This window comes from Lepidochelys kempii, chromosome 1 (assembly GCF_965140265.1).
Source record: "Lepidochelys kempii isolate rLepKem1 chromosome 1, rLepKem1.hap2, whole genome shotgun sequence".
Lineage (NCBI taxonomy): Eukaryota > Metazoa > Chordata > Testudines > Cheloniidae > Lepidochelys > Lepidochelys kempii.
The window spans coordinates 15526714-15554155 of NC_133256.1; the positions used below are offsets into that span (position 1 = coordinate 15526714).

The 27442-nt window shown below is 45.9% G+C and overlaps 2 protein-coding genes across 9 annotated transcripts in view; both read right to left on the minus strand.

The window, feature by feature from the left end:
* Positions 1 to 13801, minus strand: part of INTS4 (integrator complex subunit 4) — a 60122-nt gene extending 46321 nt beyond the window's left edge. For 3 of the 8 annotated variants that reach the window (XM_073335438.1, XM_073335428.1, XM_073335402.1), the window contains exons 1-4: positions 13626 to 13801; positions 12998 to 13192; positions 2827 to 2944; positions 908 to 1014 (exon numbers count right to left, since the gene is read on the minus strand). In XM_073335438.1, coding sequence (XP_073191539.1) covers positions 908 to 1014; positions 2827 to 2944; positions 12998 to 13192; positions 13626 to 13679 — 474 coding nt within the window. In that variant the 5' untranslated portion in view covers positions 13680 to 13801. Of the gene's footprint in view, positions 1 to 907; positions 1015 to 2826; positions 2945 to 4801; positions 4971 to 8405; positions 10938 to 12997; positions 13193 to 13625 lie in introns of those variants that run through there. The other 5 variants (XM_073335411.1, XM_073335419.1, XM_073335463.1 and 2 more) reach the window with 4 other exon arrangements.
* An 8138-nt stretch (positions 13802 to 21939) lies between these two features.
* Positions 21940 to 26636, minus strand: KCTD14 (potassium channel tetramerization domain containing 14). The gene is made up of 2 exons (XM_073316769.1): positions 26297 to 26636; positions 21940 to 23337 (listed from the first exon to the last, which is right to left on the minus strand). Exons 1-2 carry the CDS (start codon positions 26354 to 26356, stop codon positions 22666 to 22668), a joined length of 732 nt encoding a protein of 243 aa, XP_073172870.1. The 5' UTR covers positions 26357 to 26636; the 3' UTR covers positions 21940 to 22665.
* Between the last annotated feature and the right edge of the window lie 806 nt (positions 26637 to 27442).

Consider the following 27442-nt stretch of genomic DNA (forward strand, 5'->3'; position numbering starts at 1 on the left):
TCAAATCAAGCATTAGAGTCAGTATATTTTCTCCCTTTAACAACAAGATTACCTTAGCTATAAACAGACACTGTTTTCTTGAGACTAGATGGGTGTGGTAATATTGTTTATTGGACCAACTTCTGCTGGTGAAAGAGACAAGCTTTCAAGCTTCCACAGAGCTCTTTATTTCTTTTAATAGGGCTCTTATGTGAGACATAAGTACTGAGGGAAGAGTTAGCAGGTGTGGAAGTCAGATAACATTAATTGCACAAGCTTCAAAAATAATACCCCCTAAATGCTGCAAACTAATGTCAGCTAACATTATCTATGAACTCTGAGCTTCATTTCCTTTGCTTTTTAAATATAAAAGGCAACTGTGGTCTACTGGATTGAGGACAAGCCTACAAATTAGGGAATCTGGATTTACATAGAACTATTGGGATGCTAGGTGAATTGCAGACAGGTAGAAAGACAATATCCATATCCAAATTTAAGATCGTTCTATTCACCTGGCTTCTCCATGCACCAGTAATGCCATCAGGAAAACAGGAACAACTTTTAACACGGCTGCTACTCTGAAACCATTTGTAAATCTGTACATGAACAGGGTTACGTAAGTGGAAAGTATGAAAACTGATATGAATACGATTTTAACAAGTAGGTCATAGCTGCTATTTTGAGGCTGCAAGAGTCTCATTGATTCAGATTTAGAGGGTTTCAGTATACTGGACACTTTTTGTTATGTAGATTTTTTGCATTGATGTTATCAGAATTTTTATGATTGGCATATTTAAAATTTAGAGTGAAACTCTCCTCCCAGATATGTGCAGGCAACTGCCTTTGATTTCAACACAAGCTACACGAGTATCTGGGAGCAGAATTTGGCCTCTAAAGCATATTTACTTCATCAATAAGACTATATTACCTTGCAGGCTACGTCTAGCAGTCTCATTCTGACAGCTGGGTTCTCTGTGAGTTTCGTCCCAATCACCAACAGGGTATCCAGCAGTTGAGCAAGAACTTGGTGGGACTCTGTTAAACAAAACAGTGAAAGGTTTCATATCTCTTTACTAATTTCGTGAGCCTACAGAGATCTCACTGTCTACGTTGCAAGTAAACTGATAAACCACTGTGCGTATTACATAAATGATGTTCTCATGGGATGGAATTTCCAAAAGTGCCTAAGTCCCACTAATTGTCAATTGAACTTATGCTTCTAAATCCCACTGGTGACCTGCATCCCCACCTCCCACGAAATGTTTTTTACATAAAGTGCTTGGAGGGATGAAATTCTTTTAAAATTAAAACAGACTTTGTTACAGCAAGAAATGGGGGATAGTTTGTCCTTCACCCTCTTATGAAAACAGTGCTCGTGGAATGATGTTTTTGTGCAAATTAAAAATAAACTTCTGCCATTATCCTGCAGCTGGGGTGAGGAAAGATTCCATTACAGTGTTCCACTTGCAAACAAGGCTGTCCCCCAACACAGAGCAGTTAAGAAACAATGTCTCTGCCTCTGTGATTTTACAGCAGGAACACACACTCTGTACCGTCTGCTGTTCTACAATGACATTATATAACAGTGATGCTGAAAGATTTTTTTGCCTTGAGAATGTCATGATAGGATTTTACAATGGTCATAAAAATAGAGAATACAGTGGGGGGGAGGAAACAATGTTCCCTCTGAGCAATAATCCCCAATCTTATACTTAGGCTGTTTGTGTTCACATAGGAGTCTTGCCACAGTCCTTAGATCACTGGTCACCAACTCGTCGATGGCAACTGACTGGTTGATCCTGGAGCCTCTGCCAGTCGATCGCAATCTCCGGGGCCGACGGTGCAGCAGGGCTCAGGCAAGCTCCCTGCCTGCCTGCCGTGGCCCCACTCCGCTCCCAGAAGCAGCTGGCTGCTGGCACATCTCTGCGGCCCCTGGGAGGAGGGGAGTCAGGGAGCTCTGTGTGCTGCCCCAGCCCCCAGCACCGCCCCTGCAGCTCCCATTGGCTGGAAACCAGCCAATGGGAGCTCCGGGGGTGGTGCTTACAGGCGCAGGCAACGCGAGGAGACCCACTGCCCCCATCCCACCCAGAGCCGACAGAGACGTGCCAGCAGCCAGCCACTTCTGGGAGCGGCATGGGGCCATGGCAGGCAGGCAGCCTGCTTGAGCCCTGCTGCGCTGCTGACCGGGAGCTGCCTGTGGCAAGCGCCTCCCAGCCAGAACCTGCACCTCGCAACCCCTCTTATACCCCAACCCACAGCCCCCTCCTGCACCAACTCCCTCCCAGAGTCCGCACCCCTCACCCCCTCTCGCACCCCAATCCCCTGCACCAGCCTGGAGCCCCCTCCTGCACCCAAACTCCCTCCCAGAGCTTGCACCCCTCAGTCCTGCACCCCAACCTCCTGCCCCAGGCTCAACCAATACACACCCCACAGTTGAGATTGTTACATTGATTTGTGACAATCCCTGAAGGATTTTGGATCTACAAACCACAAATGAGACTAATACAAAGTACAACTCATGAAATGTCCAGTGGATTCTATGAGATTAGGTGCAGTGCGACCGTATGACCCCTGCACACAAACTCCCTCCCAGAGCTAGCACGCCTCACTCCTGCACTCCAATCCCCTGCCCCAGACTCAGCCTGGAGCCCTTTCCCACACTCCCAGCCAGAGTAGGGAATGGAGTGAGCAGGGCGGGCCTCGGGGAAGGGGGCGGGGTAGATCCTGGGTTGATTTTAAATTCAAAAAGTGATCTTGTGCGTAAAAAGGTTAGAGACCACTGCCTTAGATGTACAAAATCTGGAGGATTCTGCCTTGATTTCAAATTAGATCTGAAGTGTGACTTACTCTCATTTTGAAGTGTGTTAACTGCATCATCCATAATGCAGTCTGGAGAAAATCCTGCCGTCTTCGATAACAAACCTAGCAAGGAAGCAATCTTCAATCTCACAGAGGGATCATTCTCCTAGGGATGAAAGAAATGATGGTCTCCTCTGCTCTCTTTTCGGCTTAAAAGATCATAAAATAGTGAAACACAGGCCAGGACCCACATACAGCACAAAACCATGGACACCAAGACTGCAGCCACCCCCCCACCGGCCCTAATTACTGCAGCACAGCAACGCTAAATTCGATGGCATATTGAGATTCCCGTGGTAGCTCCCAGAACATTTCAAAAGAGTTCTTTCACTGAATATGAAATAAGTAACGCACTGAAAGTATTCCCTGTTATTTTGATACTAAATTCAGATGGCTCAAATGGTTTCAGTTTTACACCGTACATTTTCAGTTTTCAGCATGCAGGAGAGTTTTCTATTGACAACACAAATGTATTGTAACAATTATTGATGAGAAAGATGGAGGATTTTAGAAAGTGAGTAGAGGGAGTTGGGAGTTCTGGCACCCAGAACGTGTCAAAAAGAAGTCTGGGGTTTAGCACAAAGGAAGCAGTTGAGCCTTTTCGCACTGGGAAGGATGTGCGTCTTGTGCGTCTGCCTACAAACAAAGGAGAAAGCTGCCTCACTGCAACCAAAGATAACGGTAAGTGTATTAGCTATGGATTTCTGCCAATTTATGCAATGGTGAAAGTTTCTGGTGATAATCATGTTGCCATCATTAGGCATCAGAATCAACATTCCATTTAAATTAGTCCACATCTCTCAGAGTTACTGATTCAGGCTGTCTGCAGCGTTAGGAAGACAACTATGTCTCAGGTCATACTTGGAAATTTTCCCTACCATAAGGGTGTAGGAGAAATCTAACTAAGGCCTAGTCTACACTGGCAACGTTAAAGCGCTGCTGTGTAACGTGGCTTGTATAGTCGCGGCAGAGCACTGGGAGAAAGTTCTCCCAGAGCTCTAAAAAAACCCCCAGCTTCATGAGGGGAGCAGCTACCAGCGCTGGAGCACTCTCTACCCTGGCGCTTTACAGTGCTGAAACTTGCTGCCCTCAGGGGGTGTTTTTTCACTCCCCTGAGCAAGAAAGTTGCAGCGCTGTAAAGTGCCAGTGTAGACAAGCCCTTAGACTGTGGGGACAAGATCTGTAAGAAATAAGGTCACATTATGTGGCCAAGCAATCATGGGGCCCTGAATATCAGAACTGCAATAATATCACACATTAATGGTGTGACATTCTATACCTTGGGGGAGTGCCCCATATTCATCATTTATATATAATTGTGATTTTTCATATAAAGCACACCATGTGAGGTATCAGGGGAAAGGTTATAATCCACTAAAAGCCATGGTTCTATCTAAATATGTGTATCATTAGGGCATATGAAGTTATGAGAATTATGTTGTATGGCTGTCACTAAAATATGCAGTGGATCTGAGAAATGCCCAGATACTAGCTCTCCAGAGACAATGACAAGGGAGGTAATCAATGCCCAGGTGGGTGCTGAACAGACATCACCAGCCATTGTCCAGCAGAAGAGTTACAATTCAATGACTCACTCACAGGAGACACTATGAACGGCAATATCCAGTAGGGTGAGAACAACTGCTTGATCTAGATGTTTCCCAGTCTAATAGGGTTGAGTTTAGATTGCGTGCTTATTAGGGCTGTCAAATGATTAAAAAAATTAATCGCAATTAATCGCACTGTTAAGCAATAATAGAATACCATTTATTTAAATATTTTTGGATATTTTCTTCCTTTTCAAATATATTGATTTCAGTTGCAACACAGAAAAAGTATACAGTGCTCACTTAATATTTATTTTTGATTACAAGTATTTGCACTGTAAAAAAAAGTAGTATTTTTCAATTCACCTAATACAAATACTGTAGTGCAATCTCTTTATCATGAAAGTTGAACTTACAAGTGTGGAATTGTGTACAAAAAAACTGCATTCAAAAATAAACCAATGTAAAATTTTAGAGCCTGCAAGTCCACTCAGTCCTACTTCTTGTTCAGCCAATCACTCAGACAAACGAGTTTGTTTACATTTGCAGGAGATAATGCTGCCCGTTTCTTGTTTACAATGTCACCTGAAAGCAAAAACAGATGTTCTTATGGCACTGTTATAGCCAGCGTTGCAAGATATTTATGTGCCAGATGCACTAAAGATTTATATTTATATGTAACTAACTCCGACTTTTGGCCTATCACTTAAAATCTATTTTTTGTAGTTAGTAAACTTGTTTAACTGTTTATCTTTACCAGTGAGTTTGCCCAAAGTGTTTGCTAAGGGTGTTTGCTCAGGTTTACAAAGGCTGGTATATATCCACTTTCCATCGATGAAGTGGTCAACCAATTAATAAATTTGCACTGCTCGCCTTGAGCAGTACAAAATGGTATACTCCTGAGGTACAAGGCTAGGAGCTGGGGTGGGGATTTGGCTGGTGCCTTTCTCAGTGTGATTCATAGAATTATAGGACTGGAAGAAGCCTTGAGAGGTTATCTAGTCCAGTCCCCTGCACTCATGGCAGGACTAAATATTATCTAGACCATCCCTGACACGTCTTTGTCTAACCTGCTCTTAAAAATCTCCAATGCTGGAGATTCCACAACCTCCCTAAGCAATTTATTCCAGTGCTTAACCACCCTGACAGTTAGGAATTTTTTCCTAATGTCCAACCTAAATCTCCCTTGCCGCAATTTAAGCCCATTGCTTCTTGTCCTATGCTTAGAGGTTAAAACAACATTTTTTCTCCCTCCTCCTTGTAACAACCTTTTACGTATTTGAAAACGTATTTGATCATGCGTGGCTCTGGGAGCATTCATGCAATCTAGCTGAGTATGGGGCTCCACATGCAGTTGTACTGAGTAATAACAGTGTCTGGAGGGGTTTGCTGCTTGTCACTAGCAAAGCATTATGAGAGAGAGCCCAGGCTGGAGAGTTAAGGGGGCACAGCAGTCCCACGGTCCCAGGCTGCACCCTGGGGATTCCATCACAAATGGTTCACATGGTTTAATGTTCTGCCTGAAACAGTGGCCAATGTCAGAGGCATCCACTCCATAATGCAATAGGCCAATGAAGAGCAATTTCTTCATAATTCTAGCTGGAGAGCAACCTATGCCCTGAAGAATGAAGACTTAGTGCTCTTGCAATATTACTCCTCGGGGAATTCTGCGCTGTTGTGTGCATGCATAATTAATGAGCCATGCATATTTTTAATATTTTGCACTGAAAAAGGCTTCCGCCAAAATGTTGCTGTAGTTCCGCCTTCTGCCCACCAGAGGGCGCTGTGGAGAAAGAACACAGCAGCAACTCCCGGCCAGTAAGGGAAGACAAAGAGCCTGCAGAGCCTTCTTCGCAGCGCCTGTCAGGCCAGGTCAGGAGACAGGGGCTATGGGGAGACAGAGTCTCATAAAGGCTAGTGGGGGAGGCGCTAAATGGGAGTGGAGGCACAGGGCCACGGTGGGAGGGAGGTGCAGGACCACATGGTGATGCAGGAGGGGGTGAAAAGTTACATAGGGACAGAGGGTAGCAGGGCCACATGGGGATGTGGGAGTGGGTGTCTGAGTGGTGGTGGAGGAACACATGGAGACAGGAGCAGATGTGCCTGACTGAATGGGAGAGGCTAGGGGTCAGCCAGGGTCTGCATGGGGGAAGGTTCCTAACAATCCCACCTTGAGCCCCCAAAAAACTTGTTCCATACTTTTCCCACCCACACCCAACAACCTTCCAAGTTCACACCCAGCAATTTACTCCCCTCTCCCTCAGCTCCTCTGTTACCCCTGACTTCCCCAAGCCTTTGCACTGCTTTTGAGGGGTGCGGGAAATAAAGTTGTGTATTGTAGTTTAAATGAATTATTACTCCGAGTTCTATATTAATATGCCTAGTAAGGAACCTATTTGTCAAAAAATGTTTCCTGAATCTTTTTTGTTGTCATCTGTATTGTTACAGACATACTTGCTGACAGGTATTTTGAAATAAATGACCAAAAATAATTGAAACTGGTGTGATTATATTGTGTTATTTTGACAAATAAAATATGCAGAATTTTGCAGAATTTTAAAATATTGTGTGCTGAATTTTTAATTTTTTGTTGCAGAATTCTCCCAGGAGTACTATATACAGTATAACTAAACTATTTACCTGAATAACGTGAGGCACAGATTTCCACAGAATACACTATGTGCTTACACAAATTTCCAATGCCTCTGATGTTCTTATATTAAAAGAATATATTAACCTAGATTTAAATTAAATTAACTATTTCTAATAAAGGTATTTTTTTAATCCTACATGAATGAGTCTTGCAGTTTTATTTTAAACAAGTTTAAAAGATTATTGAGGTGTCTCTCTCTCTCCCACTTCTTGGCCGTGAGCAGTGGATTAGGGAAACTGACCTTAGCTTCCAGGTCTCGTCGTTACCTCATGGACCAGTACAGAGGAGGAACCTCCAGCTCCCTACTCCTGGCCAAGTGGACAAGTCAGGAAAAGGCTCCAAGGATCAGCTCAGCTGCAAATGACTCTGAGTTCTTAAGGACCAAATTTTCTAAAGATTACAACTCCCATTTATGCACTTATTTAAATGACAGGATTCTCAGAAGAGCACAGCATGTTGGGCACTCAGCTCTTTGGAAAATCTGGCCAGAAAATTACAATGGAAGCTGTTGGGTCTGAACACTTTTGAAAATCTGGCCCCAATTGTGGCAGTGGAGCACTTGAAATATGAGGCTTATATGTAGATTTAACCATGTATGTTATCTTGTATTGTCTTCACAGAATTTCATCTCTGTCTTTTTGTTGTCCAATTATAATTAGATGTTGCCTTGTGGCTCCTATCAAGTTGTCAGTATGACCCTCAGTTGGACAATGCATGGGTAAGACCCCTGAAGTATGATATCCAACCCTATTCTAAAGAATGATAATTATTCTTCCCAGACATATTTTCATGCAATTGTTGCCTCTGAGAGATGAGCAAAAGAAATTCACATTATGGGAAATCTGTCCCAACGGCTTTTCTGGGACATGGCCAGGATACATTAGGTTTCTTATGTTACGTAGTCCTTCAGTTTGTTGGAAAGTCATATTTGGAAAAGAAGTTTCCATCAAGATTTTAGTGAAGAGTAAGGAGAAAGCCACCAAATAGTCTCAATTGGCATGGCAATGCAGGAAAAGTGTAGAAATAAATCTATATGTCTTAAAAATCTTAGATTGAGTTCAATATGGGATAGACTCAAAAGATAAAATGTAAGAGAATACAGAAAAAAGCATGTTGAGATTAACCACCTAAGTATTCATGAAGCAGTTACCACCTTGGTACGATTGGTAATGTTTTTGAGGACACTGTAGGAACAAGCTAACTCTCAGCTTGTGCACATACACAAAAAGAGGGCAAGAAATAGTCTTCAACCAAGCACTTTGGAAAGGGAGTAACAGCCATTATAACAGGAAACTCCCACATAATTTGATAAAACAGGATGGGATTCACAAAATTAAATCTCAGAAGGATTGTTCTGAATTTCATACCTTGGCAGATATCAGGTTAGTTGGCTGAAAATGACCAAAGCAATTCCCCTTGTGACTTCATCAACAGGGGAAGTAATGATTACTTAAAAAGAGAACCATCATGTGGATGTTCAGAAGCAAAGTTTCAGTGTGCAGTGCAGATCTATTATTCACAATGAGGTCTGGATGTATAGAACAGACCTGGAAGAGGATTAAGTGGAGGACTATTACCTAGATGCCAAAAAAGTATACATTGTTTCATTATTCATTTATTAGTTAGCTGAGAGCTGGTGACATGGATCAAACTGACAGCCTGGAGTCTAAACTAAAATGTCCACAGACCAGGTACAGCGGGGCAACAGAGCAGCTTTACAGGCTTCCTGCACACTGCCCTGCTTGTATGACACAACCATGACCCTTAAGTAGAGTCCCGTGAACTTGCAGATATCTGCAGACCATGTTTGCGGATGGATGCGGATCCTATTTTACAGCTAAAGCCCTGCAAATCTGCAGATATCCACTTTATATCCACAGACCATGTTTGCGGATTGGATACGGATACCAATTTTGTACCCGCACAGGGCTCTACCCTTAGGGACAATCTGCAGAAACAACATACAGTGGACCCCCGTTTATCCGACCCTCTGTTATCCAACTCTCCATATTAACTGAACAACCAGCACACACAGGTCCAGAAGTAAGCAATCTCATCTGTGGCCACTAGATGGTGCTGCAGCCTCGCACCTTCCCATTCTCCGGATTATCCGAATATTGGATTATCCGATCTGGGCCCGGTCCCAATTAGATCAGATAAACAGGGTTCTGCTGTAGTTCATCCTGCATGCCAACTTGCTCCTTGGCCTGTCTGCTGAAATTGCCAACCAGAGTGCTAATTAACCACAAATCTGGGATGATGGTTTTATGGGGCTTAGATCAGTGGCTCTCAAACTTTCCAGACTACTGTACTTCTTTCAGGAGTTTGATTTGTCTTGCGTACCTCAAGTTTCACCTCACTTAAAAACCACTTGCTTACAAAATCAGACATAAAAATAAAAAAAAAGTGTCACAGCATGCTATTACTTAAAAATTGCTGACTTTCTCATTTCAAATTATTCATATAATTTAAAAAAAATCAAGTGCCGTATAAATATTGTACTTACATTTCGGTGTATAGTATATAGAGCAGTATAAACAAGTCATTGTCTGTATGAAATTGTAGTTTGTACTGACTTCACTAGTGCTTATGTAGCCAGCTGTAAAGCTAGGCAAATATCTAGATGAGTTGGTGTAACCCTGGAAGACTTCTGCGTACCCCTGGTTGAGAACCAGTGGCTTAGACCACCAACTCTTTTCACATAGGACACCGAGCAGCCCAAAGGAGCAGCAAACAGGAGAGTTTTACAAGGGAGTTCTCCAGGTGAAGGAGGAGCAACTACGCGAACCTTGGGGTGATTTTGTTGTCTGTCGTTGTGTGCATGCTTGCTTGCTTGCTGTGTGCCTGATTCATTGAAGTTTATAAGGTGGTGTGTTTGGGGGGCTCTGTGCTGAGCCTAGCTGCCTGCTAGGCCAAGCTGAGAACTTCCTAACAAGGCTCTAGCCTGCCATCCTTTCATCCCTAATCCCTTTAGGATGTCCTGACAAAGGAGTGGGGCTAACGCAGAGACCAGGGGTTTAAAAAGCCAGCTTATAAGTGATCAGAGGAGCTAGCAAACAGGAGGCTTTTGCATGGGAGTTTAGAGAGCAAGCATGGAGAGCCAAATAAACCTAACAAATTCTCTAAATTTAGGCCAATAAACACTCTCCCCCCACCCAACCCTTCCAAAAAACCACACACACAAAACCCCCCAGAAACCATACAAACAATGCAGCCAGAAGTCCAGTAACAGAGTGGGGGCCATCCAGTTTACTGCACTGAATACATCATGTATGAGTACCTGCCTTGTGGGCAGGTGGAATGCACATGCATTTGGTGCAAGCAGCTTATGGCCCTCAGATACAGAGTACAGGGTCTTGAGACCAGAGTGGCTGAACTGGAGGAGCTAAAGGAGACAAAGAGGAATCTAGACAAGACTTTCCAGGACACAATTGAGAGAGATCCCACTCCCATTCAAACAACCTCTGTGCCACTGAGGAGGAGGAGGAAAGTCTCAGGGAAGGAGATCATCAATCTAGAGCAGACAGAAACAATCCCATAGTCGGAACCTTCCTTCCAGATGATGTAATGGCATCCTCGCACACTGAAGATAGCATTCTGGGAGAGGGGACCCCTGTTATTGGGAAGCGACAGGTAATAGTAATGGGGGGGATTTGATTATCAGAAATACCGATAGTTGCGTTTGTGATGACCGAAAGAACTGCACGGTGAATTGCCTGCCAGGTGTGAAGGTTGTGGACCTCTCGAGACATAGACAGAGTGACTTATGTGCAATGCTGGGGAGGAGCCAATGGTCATGGTACATGTAGGTACCCATGGCATGGGGGAAGGGAGGTGAGAGGTCCTGGAGGCCAAATTTAGGCTGCTAAGTAATAGATTAAAGTCCAGAACCTCAATGGTAGCATTCTCTGAAATGCTTCTAGTTACACGCACAGGCCAGTTAGACAGGAAAAACTGCAGGGTCTCAATGTGTGGATGAGCTGATGGTGTTTGGAGGAAAGATTCCATTTATTAGGAATGGGGAAACTTTTGGGAAAGGAAGAACCTATACAGGAGGGATGGGCTCCACCTAAACCAAAACAGAACCAGACTGCTGGCATATAAAATTAAAGAAGTAGTAGAGTGGTTTTTAAACCAAGGGCTAGGGGAAAGTCGACAGGTGCAGAGGAAAAACACGGTTTGGACAACCACATCCATTGGGGAGGATTAAAAGGGATACTCTATAATCTCAGTAAGGAGAAGAGGATAGAAGTTGATAGAGTACAGGTAAGAACTAAAGAGAAACAGTCAAATGAAAAAGAGTTCCATTCAGTTACATCACGTGAAGGCAGACAACTAAATATTGACAGATTTTATAAGTGCTTGTATACAAACACAGGTTTCAGAGTAGCAGCCGTGTTAATCTGTATTCACAAAAAGGAAAGGAGTACTTGTGGCACCTTAGAGACTAACAAATTTATTTGAGCATATGCTTTCGTGAGCTACAGCTCACTTCATCGGATGCATTCAGTGGAAAATACAGTGGGGAGATTTATATACACAGAGAACATGGGTGTTATCATACATGTTGTAAGGAGAGTGATCACTTAAGATGAGCTAATACCAGCAGGAGAGCGGGGGGCGGGACGGGACATCTGATTTGTGTCCATTTATTCTTTTACATAGAGACTGTCCAGTTTGACCAATGTACATGGCAGAGGGGCATTGCTGGCACATGATGGCATATATCACATTGGTAGATGTGCAGGTGAACGAGCCTCTGATAGTGTGGCTGGTGTGATTAGGTAAAAGAATAAATGGACACAAATCAGATGTCAAGAATTATAACATTCAGAAACCAGTCAGAGAACTCTTCAATCTCTCTGGTTACTTGATTACAGACCTAAAAGTTTCAATATTACAACAAAAAGACTTCAAAAACGGACTCCAACGAGAGACTGCTGAATTGGAATTAATTTGCAAATAGAGACTGAGAGTGGATTGGTCATTACACAAAGTAAAACTTTCCTCATGTTTATTCCCCCGGCCTCCCCACTGTTCCTCAGACGTTCTTGTCAACTGCTGGAAATGGCCCACCTTGATTGTCACTAAAAAAGGTTTTCTCCCCGCCCCGCCCCGCTCTCCTGCTGGTAACAGCTCACCTTACCTGATCACTCTCCTTACAGTGTGTAGGATAACACCCATCGTTTCATGTTCTCTGTGTATATAAATCTCCCCACTGTATTTTCCACTGAATGCGTCTGATGAAGTGAGCTGTAGCTCACGAAAACTTAGGCTCAAATAAATTGGTTAGTCTCTAAAGTGCCACAAGTACTCCTTTTCTTTATACCAACACAAGAAGTTTAAATACTACGGTGTGTGTGAGAACTTGAGTGCCTGGTACTAAATGACAGGTTTCAGAGTAACAGCCGTGTTAGTCTGTATTCGCAGAAAGAAAAGGAGTACTTGTAGCACCTTAGAGACTAACCAATTTATTTGAGCATAAGCTTTCGTGAGCTACAGCTCAGCTCTCGAAAGCTTATGCTCAAATAAATTGGTTAGTCTCTAGGGTGCCACAAGTACTCCTTTTCTTTTTGGTACTAAATGAGGATATTGATATAATAGGCATCATAGAAACTTGGTGGATTGACGAGAATCAATGGGACACAGTAGTACCAAGGGTGCTCTAAAGTTCATCCACCTCCCTACACTTCAGATCCCAAGCAGCAACTTCAAAGCACTATCTATACAGTTATTTTATTAGCAGGAGCCCGGCTAACCCAAGTCTGTCAACCCAGCCTGGGGAAGTTCGCTCCAAAACCCTGTGTCCTCTTGGGGACTCCACATGCTATCTTCAAATGCCTGAGCCACACATCCCTCCAACAAGAGCCATGTCAAGAAATACAACGGTACAAATGGGCTTCCACTTCCTGCTGCTTCGCGTGTCATGCAGGTTGCTCCCCAGACCCTATTTCCCTACCTTGTAGTAATGCTCCAGCAAGATCCTGACAACTCCTTCCACGCTTTCCGCCTCCACTGGTTTCCTGGCAAACTGAAGCAGATACTGCAGAGCCTCTGCCGGCGAAGTGGCCTTACACAGATCTACGTGGAGCGCCGCCGATTTACTGGGCTTGGTCAGCCGCAGCTTCTTGGCGGAGATCTCTTCGTGCTGCTGCTGCGGAGCCATGACACGGCGTGAGGCGGGACGCCAGAACAGCGGGGAGCCGCCGGGTCTGTGCGGCTAACCCCAGCCCCCGCCGCCCTTTGCCAGTAGGGCCCACCGCTTGGAGGGGTCCCTTGGGCCCTCCCGGGGGGACCCCCTCACACACCCACACCCCGAAGGGGTCCCCGGCGGGGCTGGCAGCTGCCCGGCTCCCCTGTGCGGCCCTCCCAGCAAGAGGGGCTCCAGGGGAGCAGTAGCCACCTGCGGGCCCTGAGGCCTCTCCCGGATCCAGGGTTGGGACCGGGAGGCCCTTCAGTGCTAGGCCTCAGGCTTCCAGCGGGCTTTCCTGCAACCCCAGGCCGCCCAGGAGTCGCCCTGCTCGGGCAGGGGCCCGGCCCCCTCCCCCGGGGAGTCCCCCTTCCGTGCTCCAGACTTCGCCCTTTACCTGGACGACCTTAGTGAACTCCTCATACACCCGCTTCTTCAGGTGCGCCGCCATGCTGAGCCCCGCCACCCCCGCCGCCGTTCGCCTTCAGCAGGGCGTGAGCCGCCGCAGCCACCGTACCGTGCCGTGCCCTCCTTCTCCTTCCCCCTCACCCGGAAACGAAACCATAGAGATGCTGAAGATGACGGGGAAGGGAAACTGTCCTTCCTAGACACCTGGAGGTCTCCTCTCTATGGCCAGGGACTCTCAGGCTGGGGAGAGCTCCTCCAGTGGCCTTGGTGGGTGCATCTGAAGAAGTGGGTTTTTCACCCAAGAAAGCTTGTGCCCAAATAAATCTGTTAGTCCTTAAGGTGCCGCCAGACTCCTCGGGGTTACAGTGGCCTTAAGTCAGTGGGGCAGGTTCAGGCCAGCACAAGGAGGCGGTGCCCTGAGCTGGCCCCACCCCGGGGGCTGCCCTTCACTGGGAGTGCCTGGAGCTAGGAAAGCCACCCTGCTAGTGGGAGGGTGCACAGTCCCTGGGCTAAAGCACTGGGCCGGGAGCCAGGAGAGCCGGGAGCCAGGAGAGCCGGGTGCCAGTCCCAGCGCGGCCACGTGCGGCTCACGCGCGGCTGGATGCGACTCGGAAGCGTGAGCCCCAGGAAAAACAAAGCGACCCCAGCAGGGCTGAATCAGCAGGGGCCGGGGAAGTGGTGACTCCAGCTCAGCGAAGGGAATCATACCAAGCCACCCTTCAATTTCTAAACTAGTAGTTCTCACACTTTTTTTTCCCGCGGACCACTTGAAAATTGCTGAGGGTCTCGGCAGACCACTTAATGATCTTTCCAAATGTTTGTACCGTGAGATAACTATTGTAAAGTGCTTTCGATAAAAGCACTGTATTAAAAATAATTAACTTTTTTCTTCTACAAGTAAAAGCACAAAACTCATATTTTAATATCAGTAGTCTTATCTTTCTAATGTGATGGATGTGCCCTCTCCCCCCTGCCATTGCAGCCCCCGAGCTGGGGCTAGGAAGGAGGGCTGTCTCTTCCCGGCAGCCACAGCCCTGGAGCTGGGGAAAGTCATCTCTTTCTCTGGCTGCCACAGCCCTGCACATCCCAAATTCCCCCCACCCTGTCTTCTCACCCCACTGCCCTGTCCCACCTACTCCCTATTCCCCCCAAGGCCACCATCTTACCTTACCTGTGCATCTTTTTCAGGGTCCAAGCATCTAGTTAGTGGAACCCCGCCTGCTCGGCTCCACTAGTTAGGTGGGTGACCATTCTTTCATGTGCAGCCTCCCAGGCACACACCTTAGAGGGAACTATCCACGGACCACCTGAATGGAGCTCACAGACCACTGGTGGTGGTCCATGGACCACAGTTTGAGAACCTCTATTCTAGACTATTCGGTACATCAGTTTTGATAAGTGGCTTCCGTGGGCCCCTGTAGTGCAGATCAGGATCCCATGCCAGATTCTCAGCTGGGGCAAATCAGTAGCACTTAGGATTGGGGGGGGGGGGGAAATAGCTCAATGGTTAGAGCATTGGTATGCTAAACCCAGGGTTGTGAGTTCAATTCTTGAGGGGGCCATTTAGGGATCTGGGGCAAAAATAAGGGACAGTACTTGGTCCTGCTGTAAAGGCAGGGGATTGGACACAATGACCTTCAAGATTCCTTCCAGCTCTATGAGATAAAAAAAAAAATCTAACTTCACATTCACATTTTTAATTTTCTGAAAGATTTTTTTTTTAATTCATTGGGTCTTTTGTTACCACACAAATAGATTTCTATATCTACCCCTTTTAATGTATTGGGTGCTGTGTATGTGTCAGTAACAAATTTATTCCCTTGATGGTCCCAGAGGGGCCCGAATTGTTATTTCCTTCCAGACATTTCCTCAGCCTGTTGCCTTAGTGGCGTGACCACATAAAGCACTGTCCCCAAACTTTTGAGGAAAGGAGTGGGGCTGTGACTCGGGGGGGGGGGGCAGGGAAAGAGGTAAGAGGGCTGAGGCTGGGGCTGCAGTTGGCGGTGAGTCTGGGGCCAGGGAAGAAGCCATGGCCAGGGACCAAGGCTGGGAGTGGGAGCGGGGCCAGGAGCAGAGCTGCAGCAGGGCGACATTCAGGCCATGTGCAGAGCCGTGCCGAGGCTGGGGACAGGGTCAGGCACGGGGTTGGGAGCCAGGGCTGCGACTGGGAACGGGGCTGGAGCAGAGCTGGGGGCTGGGTGGCACTCCCTCCCCACCCCCTGTGGGCACTAGCCCAGCTTTCGCACCACCCCCAAGTGTTCCTCTGTTGCCCCCCAGGGGGTTACACCCCACAGTTTGGGGACCTCTGTCACAGAGTCATAGATTCCAAGGCCAGAAAGGACCATTGTGATCATCTGATCTGACCTCCTGTGTAACACAGGGTGTAGGACATCCCACAAATAATTCCTGTTTGAATTGAGCAGATCTTTTAGAAAAAACATCCAATTGTGATTTAAACTTTGCCAATGATGGAGGATCCACCACAACCTTTGAGAAATTATTCCAGTTGCTGATTATGCTTACTATTAAAAATGACCGGTTTCAGAGGGGTAGCCGTGTTAGTCAGTATCAGCAAAAACAACAAGGTGCCACAAGGACTCCTAGTTGTTTTTACTATTAAAAATGTAAGCCTTATTTCCAGGCTGAATTTCTCTGTGGGGAGAGTATTTCAGTTCAATTTAGTGATATAGAAGGGAAATTCACTCCTGTTATTGTTCTCAATAACATGTTTTCATAAGTACCTGCAAATGTACTCTGAGAGTAGCCAGAAGGTGCAGTTAAAAATGTTAAAATATATAAAAAACTGCCTTGCTTCATGCCAAGACTGGTTTTACTGATTTCTTTATACAATATGCCTTTCAAATTCTAGGATAGCAGTCTATGAGATTTACTATTATACTGTGGCAGGAGAACTATCTTTAATTGTGTTTCTTAAGTATTTGATGTAGGTTAGGTAAATAAGGGTGAAACATATTTGCTTGAGTTGTCCTGGCCTTGCCCATCTGCGAAGGTTCAGGCAGCAATTAGACATACTTAACTATCTGGAGTTTACCCTTTTTTCCCCCAAACGGAAAGATTTGAAGTTATATAAAGTGACCCAAACTTTCCAGAAAAATTCTATCCTGGTCTGAGATGTGGCATGCAAAATGTCATGGGGATGCATTTGGTTTTGCTGAAGTCAGGAGGGGGTGGAAAAAGCTTCCCATTGAAGTTTGATATCTTTAACTGTAGCCTTTTGTGAATACAAGAACTAAAAAGGGACCCAGACTTCAAGTTCCCTGCCTCCCAAAGAAATAGGGGTCAGACATTAGTTCTGGATCTGAGTACGGATTCTGAACACATTTCTTCCACAAAGTTTGGAGGTGTTCAGTTCTGAGAGGTTGATTCAGGCTCATCTCTCTCTCTCTTTCTTTGAAGAGATTAGATTTCTATACACTAGTCATTCCTGTGTGAACCCACTGAAGTCAGTAGAGTTGCACCAGCGATATGTGAATTTGGCCCAATAATGTCTAGAAATAATTTTCCCCCCAAAAAAGCAGTTTTAATTCTGTGTTTGGGATGTGTTATCCCCCAACCTGAGCTGTGTTTTAAGTTTGTAATCAGACCCCAAACTGAGTATGTTTCATGTGCTTTTGGCTTTGGTTTGCAAACGTTTTACTAGCACTGAGCTAGAACCAGAACCAGAGAAGGGTTGAGTGCCCTCAACTCCCATTGACTACAGTGGGAGTTGAAGGAGGGTGGTACATCTCAGGATCGGGTTCTTTGACCATTGAAGTCAAGGGAGGCTGTTATTTCAATGGGCATTGGAACAGGCCTTGGGTACGGAACTCCCCGAGAACTAAATGCATAAGGCAGAGCATAGTGGATCAGGGCAGAAATTTTCAAAAGTGACCAGTGATAGTGGGTGCTCAGCACTTTCTGAGAATCAGGCCCCTTTAAGTGATTTTGGGCACACAAAATCATTAGTCACTTTTAAAAATCTTGCCCAAGCCTTCAGAATTTTAGGGGGCTGAAGCTTCTCACACTTACACCAGTTTTACACAGTGTAACTGCACTGACTTCAGTGAAGTCAGTCCTGATTTACACCACTGGAAGAGCAATAACCAGGATGTAGGCCTTTTATACTACATTTCATGAAGATAGATTCTAACCCAGTAGTGTATAAGGAAAGCTTTGTGGGTTTTTAAGGGGATAATAAAGAAGGTAAATTTATACTATGCAAAGAGGCTTTTAAAAGTGTATTTAATTACTATCCCAAAACACATATTGTCCTTTATAGGAGGCAACCCATATTTCAAGAGCAAAAGTAAACATAACCATGATCTAGAATAACCAATATGATTTTCAGATATCCCTGGAGTAGTAAATAATTGAAAATCATCAGCTGTCTTGAGTATAAAAATAAATAAAAAATAAATTTGTGAATATTAAGGTTTTAAAAAACAATAGAGGACCCAATCCAGCACCCCCTACTCAGGCAAAATTTTATGGAAGTTGAAGGGAGTTTTGCTTTAGTAGCGACTGTAGGAACTGGGCTGTAGTTTGTACTATTGGAAGTACCTTATGAGACTCTTCCATCTAATAATCATTGTGGGGTTTCATTATGTCTCCTGATGCATATATTCATTGGTAGCACTCAAAGAGATGTAACTGATGGCACAAAAAATAGCTAAACACTGCTGCATTAAGAAGTAGAACGCCTTCAACTTAAACTGGAAAACCTTTGGGGCAGACACCATCTTTTTGGTCTGTGTTTGTACAACACCTTGCTCAATGGGGACCTGGTTCATGACTGGGGCTCCTAGTGCTACCACAATACAAATAATAATAATAATATTTGCTAGAGAATGGGTTGTCAACCTGGGCATTGACACCCTTTTTCTTTACAGCTAGAGGAGAGGTAGGGGTCCTGAAACCTTATCTGTTTTAACACAAGGTCCTGGTATGGACCAGGTTAAGAACCACTGTCTTAGAGCATTGGTTTTCTCAGCAGAGGGCCAAATTTTGCCTTGGCATGAGCGAGCGCAGCTGCCAGTGGGTTCAGTGGCAGCTCATGTATAGAGGGCGTCAGGGCACTGCCCCACCCCCACCAAAGGCTTCAGAGCACTCTGCAGTTATTCAGAGATGGGCAGTGAATTCAGCACCACAAACCCCACTCAAAATCCCCACCACTTGCTTCCTCTCAGATCTTGACTGCACAGTCTGTTGGAGAGGAGAAGCGGCAGGAGAAATTGACAAGGAGCTGTGGGAGGCCCCAGAAAATCAAGAAGAAAGGCAAGAGGCTCAGGAGAAGATCCACTCTGGTGAGTGGGTAAATCTTGTCAGTCACTCCAGGCCTAGGAGGTGAAGAAGCCTCAGGGGCTTGGGACTAATGGGGAAGTGTGGCTGGGGGAGTAAGGAGAAATTCAGGTGAAGGGAGGGAGCAGGGAGGAGACTTAAGAGGCCAGGGCTAAGCAAGGTGGGAATGATGGGGAAGAGAAGAGCACCCAGAGTTCTGGGACTAAGTCGGGGGAGGGGGGCATTGTGGTGTGGGGGAGCCCTGGGGGTTTCTGCTATGTCCCACTTGCCCCAAAGTTCACCATCAGTCACTGAGTTGCATGTGCTTATATAACTCCTTCAACTGAAGTCATATAATTGATCATACGCAGATGTAGCTGAGAGACCAGTGAGTATGTCTGCCCTGGTAGCTGGGGCTGTGTGATTCTCCCCTCGAGGAGTCATACCTGTGTGAACTCCCACTGAGCTAGTCCACTAAAAACAGAAGGTAGCCATGGCAGGGCAAGCTGCGGGATGGGTTAGCCGCCCTGAGAATGTTTCTAGGGCCTCAGAGGGGCATGTCCTCAGGGCAGTTAGCCCCTTCTGCCACTCTCACTACATTGTACTTTGAGCATGCTAGTTCAATTAGAGCTGGCATGGGTATTCTCCTCGAGCTGGGAATCACACACCCCGTCCCTAGCTCCAAGAGCAGAAGTACCCTTAAGAGTAAAGCTATATTCAGACTAAGGACTTGGTGTACTCCCATATTTATTCCTCTCTCAATGACACTTCCAGACCTGATTTGCTGCTTTACAAAGATGGGTTTCAGAGTAACAGCCGTGTTAGTCTGTATTTGCAAAAAGAAAAGGAGTACTTGTGGTACCTTAGAGACTAACCAATTTATTTGAGCATAAGCTTTCGTGAGCTACAGCTCACTTCATCGGATGCATACTGTGGAAAGTGTAGAAGATCTTTTTATACACATAAAGCATGAAAAAATACCTCCTCCCAACCCACTCTCCTGCTGGTAATAGCTTATCTAAAGTGGGGGGTGAGAAAACCTGGATTTGTGCTGGAAATGGCCCAACTTGATTATCATACACATGGTAAGGAGAGTGATCACGTTAGATAAGCTATTACCAGCAGGAGAGTGAGGTGGGAGGAGGTATTTTTTCATGTTTTGTGTGTATATAAAAAGATCTTCTACACTTTCCACAGTATGCATCCGATGAAGTGAGCTGTAGCTCACGAAAGCTTATGCTCAACCTCAGCCTGGTCCAGTCCACACAAGAGATCCACTTCCTGGACACTACAGTGCTAATAAACAATGGTCACATAAACACCACCCTATACCGGAAACCTACTGACCGCTATTCCTACTTACATGCTCCAGCTTTCACCCTGACCACACCACACGATCCATCGTCTACAGCCAGGCTCTGTGATACAACCGCATTTGCTCCAACCCCTCAGACAGAGACAAACACCTACAAGATCTCTGTCAAGCATTCTTACACCTACAATACCCACCTGCGGAAGTGAAGAAACAGATTGATAGAACCAGAAGAGTTCCCAGAAGTCACCTACTACAGGACAGGCCTAACAAAGAAAATAACAGAACGCCACTAGCCGTCACCTTCAGCCCCCAACTAAAACCCCTCCAAAGCATTATTAAGGATCTACAACCTATCCTGAGGGATGACCCAACACTCTCACAAATCTTGGGAGACAGGCCAGTCCTTGCCTACAGACAACCCCCCAACCTGAAGCAAATACTCACCAGCAACCACATACAACACAACAGAACCACGAACCCAGGAACCTATCCTTGCAACAAAGCCCGTTGCCAACTGTGCCCACATATCTATTCAGGGGACACCATCACAGGGCCTAATAACATCAGCCACACTATCAGAGGCTCGTTCACCTGCACATCCACCAATGTGATATATGCCATCATGTGCCAGCAATGCCCCTCTGCCATTTACATTGGTCAAACTGGACAGTCTCTACGTAAAAGAATAAATGGACACAAAACAGATGTCAAGAATTATAACATTCATTAACCAGTCAGAGAACACTTCAATCTCTCTGGTCACGCGATTACAGACATGAAAGTTGCTATATTACAACAAAAAAACTTCAAATCCAGACTCCAGCGAGAAACTGTTGAATTGGAATTCATTTGCAAATTGGATACAATTAACTTAGGCTTGAATAGAGACTGGGAGTGGCTAAGTCATTATACAAGGTAACCTATTTCCCCTTGTTTTTTCCTACCCCCCGCCCCCTCAGACGTTCTTGTTAAACCCTGGATTTGTGCTGGAAATGGCCCACCTTGATTATCATACACATTGTAAGGAGAAAGAAAAGGAGTACTTGTGGCACCTTAGAGACTAACCAATTTATTAGAGCATAAGCTTTCGTGAGCTACAGCTCACTTCATCAGATGCATATCGTGGAAACTGCAGCAGACTTTATATATACACAGAGAATATGAACCAATACCTCCTCCCACCCCACTGTCCTGCTGGTAATAGCTTATCTAAAGTGATCATCAGGTGGGCCATTTCCAGCACAAATCCAGGTTTTCTCACCCTCCACCCCCACACACAAATTCACTCTCCTGCTGGTGATAGCCCATCCAAAGTGACAACTCTTTACACAATGTGCATGACAATCAAGTTGGGCTATTTCCTGCACAAATCCAGGTTTTCTCACATCCCCCCCACCCCCATACACACACAAACTCACTCTCCTGCTGGTAATAGCTCATCCAAACTGACCACTCTTCAAGTTTAAATCCAAGTTAAACCAGAACATCTGGGGGGGGGTAGGAAAAAACAAGAGGAAACAGGCTACCTGTCTTGTAAGGAGAGTGGTCACTTTAGATAAGCTATTACCAGCAGGAGAGTGGGTTTGTGGGGGAGGGGAAGGGGGGGCGAGAAAACCTGGATTAGTGCTGGAAATGGCCCAACTTGATTATCATACACATTGTAAGGAGAGTGATCACTTTAGATAAGCTATTACCAGCAGGAGAGTGGGGTGGGAGGAGGTATTTTTTCATGCTTTGTGTGTATATAAAAAGATTTTCTACACTTTCCACAGTATGCATCCGATGAAGTGAGCTGTAGCTCACGAAAGCTCATGCTCAAATAAATTGGTTAGTCTCTAAGGTGCCACAAGTCCTCCTTTTCTTCTTACAAAGATGATTTCCCCCCAGTACTGCAAACATGACCTGGGATCTGGAAGCCAAGCAAAGTTCGTTCTGCCTATTACTGTATATGTGTAGCAACAGTAAAAATTCTGTACCAGATCCTCCAATGTGGCTACTTTGCACTGCACTGACAGCTGTTTCTGGCTGTAAAACTGGTTAACTCAATCCCAGGACGATTGCCCCACAGCTGGTGTAGAGACTACACTACCTGCAGCTCTGGCTGTTTACACAGAATGAGGTCAGAGTAAAGAGGATGACACCCTCTACTGCTCTGGTCCCCTGAATGTGGTTTCAGCCCCTTGGGGCTGTTAGCAATCAGTCTAAGGCTGCTCTGACTTACACTGGAAGACCAGGCCTGTACACGATAGACTCAGTTTTGGAATAGCATGGGGGCGGGGAGGATTTACACTCCCGTTGCACACACATCTCAACTTGTGAGGTGTGCAGTTTGGCCAGATTCCAGAATCTGATCTCTGAGAGATTTTCTATATTAAAACAACAGAAGTCTATTTATTTTAATAGCCATTTAAAAATCACTGCCAACCCTTCCCTTTTGCTACCACCAGGTGAACAGAAATTTGTAGAAGAAGACGTAGGATTTGATCCGGAAGCCTTTCTCCGTGACGTGGGGCTGGAAGGAAATCTTGTATCCTTTGGCTTCAATGTCCATTTTAATGCAATCCAATAGGTCAGAAATGCTCGGCGTTGCCTTCCAAGGGCCAAACTTCACCACAGATTTCTTATCCATGTCCAAGCTGTTCAGGGTGTCGTGACACTTGGCTGCATCCTCCTCGGTCCTGACCACACACACTGTGACGCTGGACTGGCGGGAGGCTACCGCCTCCGCCCTGCCAATGCGAATCATCAGCTCAATGTTCTCGTTGTAGTTGGGCACGTGGGCCAGAAACTGCTTCCTTGCCACCACCTCCCCAAAAATCTGAGGGGAGTCCTCCAGCTGCTTGACCAGAGGCTCAATGTCATAGAACAATGCCTCTTTATACACATCCTGGATGCACTGGGTGGGCACCTGGTTACTGCGGAGGTATTCCAAGATGTACTTAAAATAGGTGCCTGGCCTGTCAATGAAGAACCTCCCCTCTGAGTCAGTCCTGAGCTTGGGCTGGCCAGTAAACATCTCTGCCAGCTTGGAGCCAGGGTGTTTCTTCAGGGTGCTTAGCGTTGTTGTGTACACCTCCCCGCCAATGTTTAACTCCACGATTGGTGACAGCTGCAATCACAGTGGGAAAATACCACACCCATTACATGTCAGAGCAGTGGGGAATTGGAATTAACTGGCTAGTGTGTCACTGCCCCCAAGTGGATGGGCTCAGAACTGCTCACCTCTGTATCTGAGTTCATATCCTGCTAATAGCTAACCAAGAGTCTGTCTAAGATACTTATATGATTCCCATTGCCATAATATCTAAGCAGCTCACATTCTGTAATGGATTTCTCCACATAACACCCCTGTGAGGTAGGGAAGTGCCATTATCCTCATTTTAGAGTTAGGAAGCTGAGGCACAGAGAGAGTAAGTGACTTGGCCAAGGTCACACAGGGACTTGAACTTGGATTTCAGATGAGTGCCCTAACTGCTGGACCATTCTGTCTCTGCATTTCCCATTAGCTGACGTGATAGAGGCCTATGCCTTGGGAACAGAAAGTGCTGAGGTCGCTCCCTGCTATTGTGAAGTTTCATTGAGGTGATAGCAACAAGCATGAGGACAACCAAGGATTTGTTACAGTATTAATAACTAAAGTTTTATTTTCCTCTCCCCTTAATTTGGGTTTTCCCTTAAGAGCTGGGACAAGAGCTGTGTGAAATTTTAGTAACAAAACCCCAAATTAGTTTTACCTATTTTGGGGCATTGTTATAAATCCCAAAACTGGACCAGATTAGCTGATCATGCACCACTGAAATGCCGCCATTTCTGGGGTGGAAGATAACAGCTGTTTATCAAGGCAGCCTAAACCTTTCCCATAGCGTTTAGGCCATGAAGTGAAGAAGAATATGGCAACCTAACACTACAGGGGAACTTACTCAAATTTGAATTTCTGCAGGCCATAATGTCATCACTTTTGTGAAAAATGCCATGGGATCCTTGAATGCCCAGAGAGGTCACAATCTTAGGCCTGGTCTACACTGGCAAAAACACCCTGAGCGCAGCAAATTTCCGCTCTGTAAAGCACCAGCGTAGACAGTGCACCAGCACGGGGAGCCGTGCCCCTCGGGGAGATGGTTTTTTCAGAGCGCTGGGAGAGCTCTCTCCCGGTGCTGCGCTGCGACCACACACGCCACGTTAAAGTGCTGCCGTGGCAGTCCTTTAGCGTGGCCAGTGTAGACTAGTTACTTCTGATGGCTCCTCCAGCAGCACAATATCCCCAGTGCTGAGTGATGAAAAAGTGACACCTCCCCCCTTTCTGCAGAGCCACTTTATTCAGTGCTCAGTGCAGCAAAGCGTGTGTGGGGGGGGGAAGGATGGTTTTCTTGTTTATTTAAAAGTCAGGAACCAAGCAGGTTTGTGTTCTCTAACACAATTATTGCTGGAATGCAAGTCATGTGCTCTAAACTGCTACAACCACACCTAGCTGCTGGGAAAGCATCAGGCACAAAACTGATTTCCTGTTGTAGCTCATCTGCTCTTTTTCGTCCACATAGGGCTTGATCATGTAAGGATCAACTTCAGCAGAACTAACTGCAAGCTTAAAGTGCTTTGCTAGGTCAGGGCCCAGGTGCTCAGGATTGAGCCTGTAGCCAGAAAATGTAGGGGGAACATGAAGGTTACATATAAGCTTAGGTCCAAGGAACAGTGAAATAAAAAGGGCCTGATTCTCCATTGCCCTGCACCTTGCACAGTCATTTACACCAAAGCAAAGTGGGTGTACAATGGTGTCATTCACATTGGGAATTATTTTCACCCACCTGACAGAGGTGTAAATGACTGTGCCAGGTGCAGGAAAAAGAGACCAAGACCCAACAATACTTATATAGTGGAACCTCACTTAATGTTTTTACACTAGCCCACAAACTCAGTAAGTCCCACCTGAAAACCAGCAATTTCACCCCACTTCCCAGCAAAGATCAAACAGCAGGGCTGGGAAGCGAGGTCTTGTACTGCTGAGCCTTCGCTCTTTTTACAGAAACCTTTACAAAGGGTTGTCATCAATGACTAACAGCAAACTACTCTGTCAAAGGAAATGAACACGTTTTACAACTCACTAATTAGTAACCCTTGGTAATGTGGTCTAGTGGCTAGAGCATTGGCTTTGGACTCAGGAGACCTAGGTTGTAGTCCTGCTTCTGCCACTGGCCTGCTGGTTGGCCTTGGACAAGTCACGTCCCAGCTCCGTGCCTCAGTTTCCTAATCTATAAAATGGGGATTGTGATACTGACTTCCTTTGTAAAGCACTTGGAAATCTCCTGATGACAAGCGTTATATACCAGCTGGGTATTATTATTGGGGACTCTCACTAAGGGCAAGTCTACACTTAAAACACTCCAGCTATGCCACTGTAGCACTTCAGTGAAGAGGCTACCTACGCTGTGCACGTAGGTACTCTGCCTCCCCGAGAGGTGAATTCTCCTGCTGACTTAGCGCTGTCCACACCAGGGGTTAGGTCGATTTAACTGTGTCACTCAAGGATGTGGATTTTTCATACCCTGAGCAATGTAGGTATACCAAGCTAATTTCCTAGTGTAGACCTGACCTAGGTGTCCTTAACATTAGCGTGAATTAGCAAACCTGCTATTCTAGTCTGGTGTCAATGTTCTGCAAATCTAAAATGCTAGGATAACTTCCTTGCAATTGTCAACTATATAATACCCCATCGAGCAAGAAAAGCTTGTGTTTTTGTTTTTTTTTAATTTTCCAACAAATACAAGTTAAACCCTTCAGTTCAGGAGCAGAAATCACTGCCGAGTGCAGGCCGTGTCATTGTCAGAACTCTTGAGTCTAAGTTGGAGGCACCATTATGCTCAGAATGGACAATGTGATCAAACTGGAACTAAAGGCTTTTCATAAAGTCACCTCTGGGTCATATCTCTGGGTGCTGGCTGACCCCTGCGTCTCAGAAATGGCAAGCAGGCTAAAAGCAGCATAACATCCAGAATGGGGCAAAGGAGGATGCTGTTCCCACCCCCAAACTGCAGAGACCCCCCACCAGGCAGAAGATTGCCAAGCCCCCTCACCGTTTGTAGACTGCTCGTGACTTGTTTCCCCAGGGATCGGTGCTCAGATGAAATGCTCATCTCCCCCAGGCCTGCAGGGCAAAGGAAGGGAGCGGGAGGCTCAGAGGTACAAGAGGAACTTGCTGCTTGGCACTCAGATCAGGGCTTCTCTCTGACTCTCCCGGCCTCTGCCAAGGGGTACAGGATAGCTCCAGGCTCCCTTCTCTAATTCTCCCTCAGCTTCTGTGCAGTGGCTCAGGTCTGTTCTCCGCTCCTGTATGTGACTCCAGCCCAGCTGCTGTCCTAAGGGTGCAAGTGTGCTCAGGTGCTGCTGTGCGACAGCTTACAGGTGTGACAGAGCGGGGGGGCTGAGCCTGTAAGCGGAAGTGTGTATTCATCAGCCCTCTGGCAAGTCGCACACAACACCTTGTGAGGGGCAGGGTGGACCTGGGCTGAGTGCCCAGTGCATCCGCCTGTGATACAGTGCAGTGACTAAACCCCAGACAATCCCTCCCAATGCACAGAGCCTGTCCGGGAGCACTGCCATGTGTGACAACTCTCTGGCTGAACTGGTTACTCCCTGCTGTCCCTGCCCTTTGGCCTTCTCACTCTGTTTAAAGACACAGTACGTGGGTTAGTCTGAACCTTACAGCCCATAGTTCACATGCGCTTTGGCCAACGTGTCCAGACTCGGATGCCCATATGTGCCTGTGTTTTTCTGGGGTGCTCAGACATTCATTAATTGGTGCAGGTAAAATAAGATCAGAGCCGAAGCTCCATTCAACCCTGAACCTTTTTTGATAGTTCACAAACGTTTGGTTAACATCCTCGCCTCACCGCATTTTTCATACACCTGGATTCACCTGGGATCAAAGGTGGAAAGTACCAGAAATTCCTTGGTTGTGGTATTGCCAGCCTAGCTGGAGTCAGGCAGCATCAGAAAACTCGTGGGGGGAGGGGAGGGGAATCTATGCTAATGAGATTTCCAGCCAGATTTTTAAACCACAGAGGTTCAAATAAGAGTGAATATAAACAGGAACTCTAAAGGAGATAGGGTGACCAGATCTCCTGCTATTATCGGGACTGTCCTACTATTAGGGACTTTGTCTTTTATATGCAACTAGTTGCACTCTATCCTCTGGAAAAAAAAAGTATCCCAATTTTTCC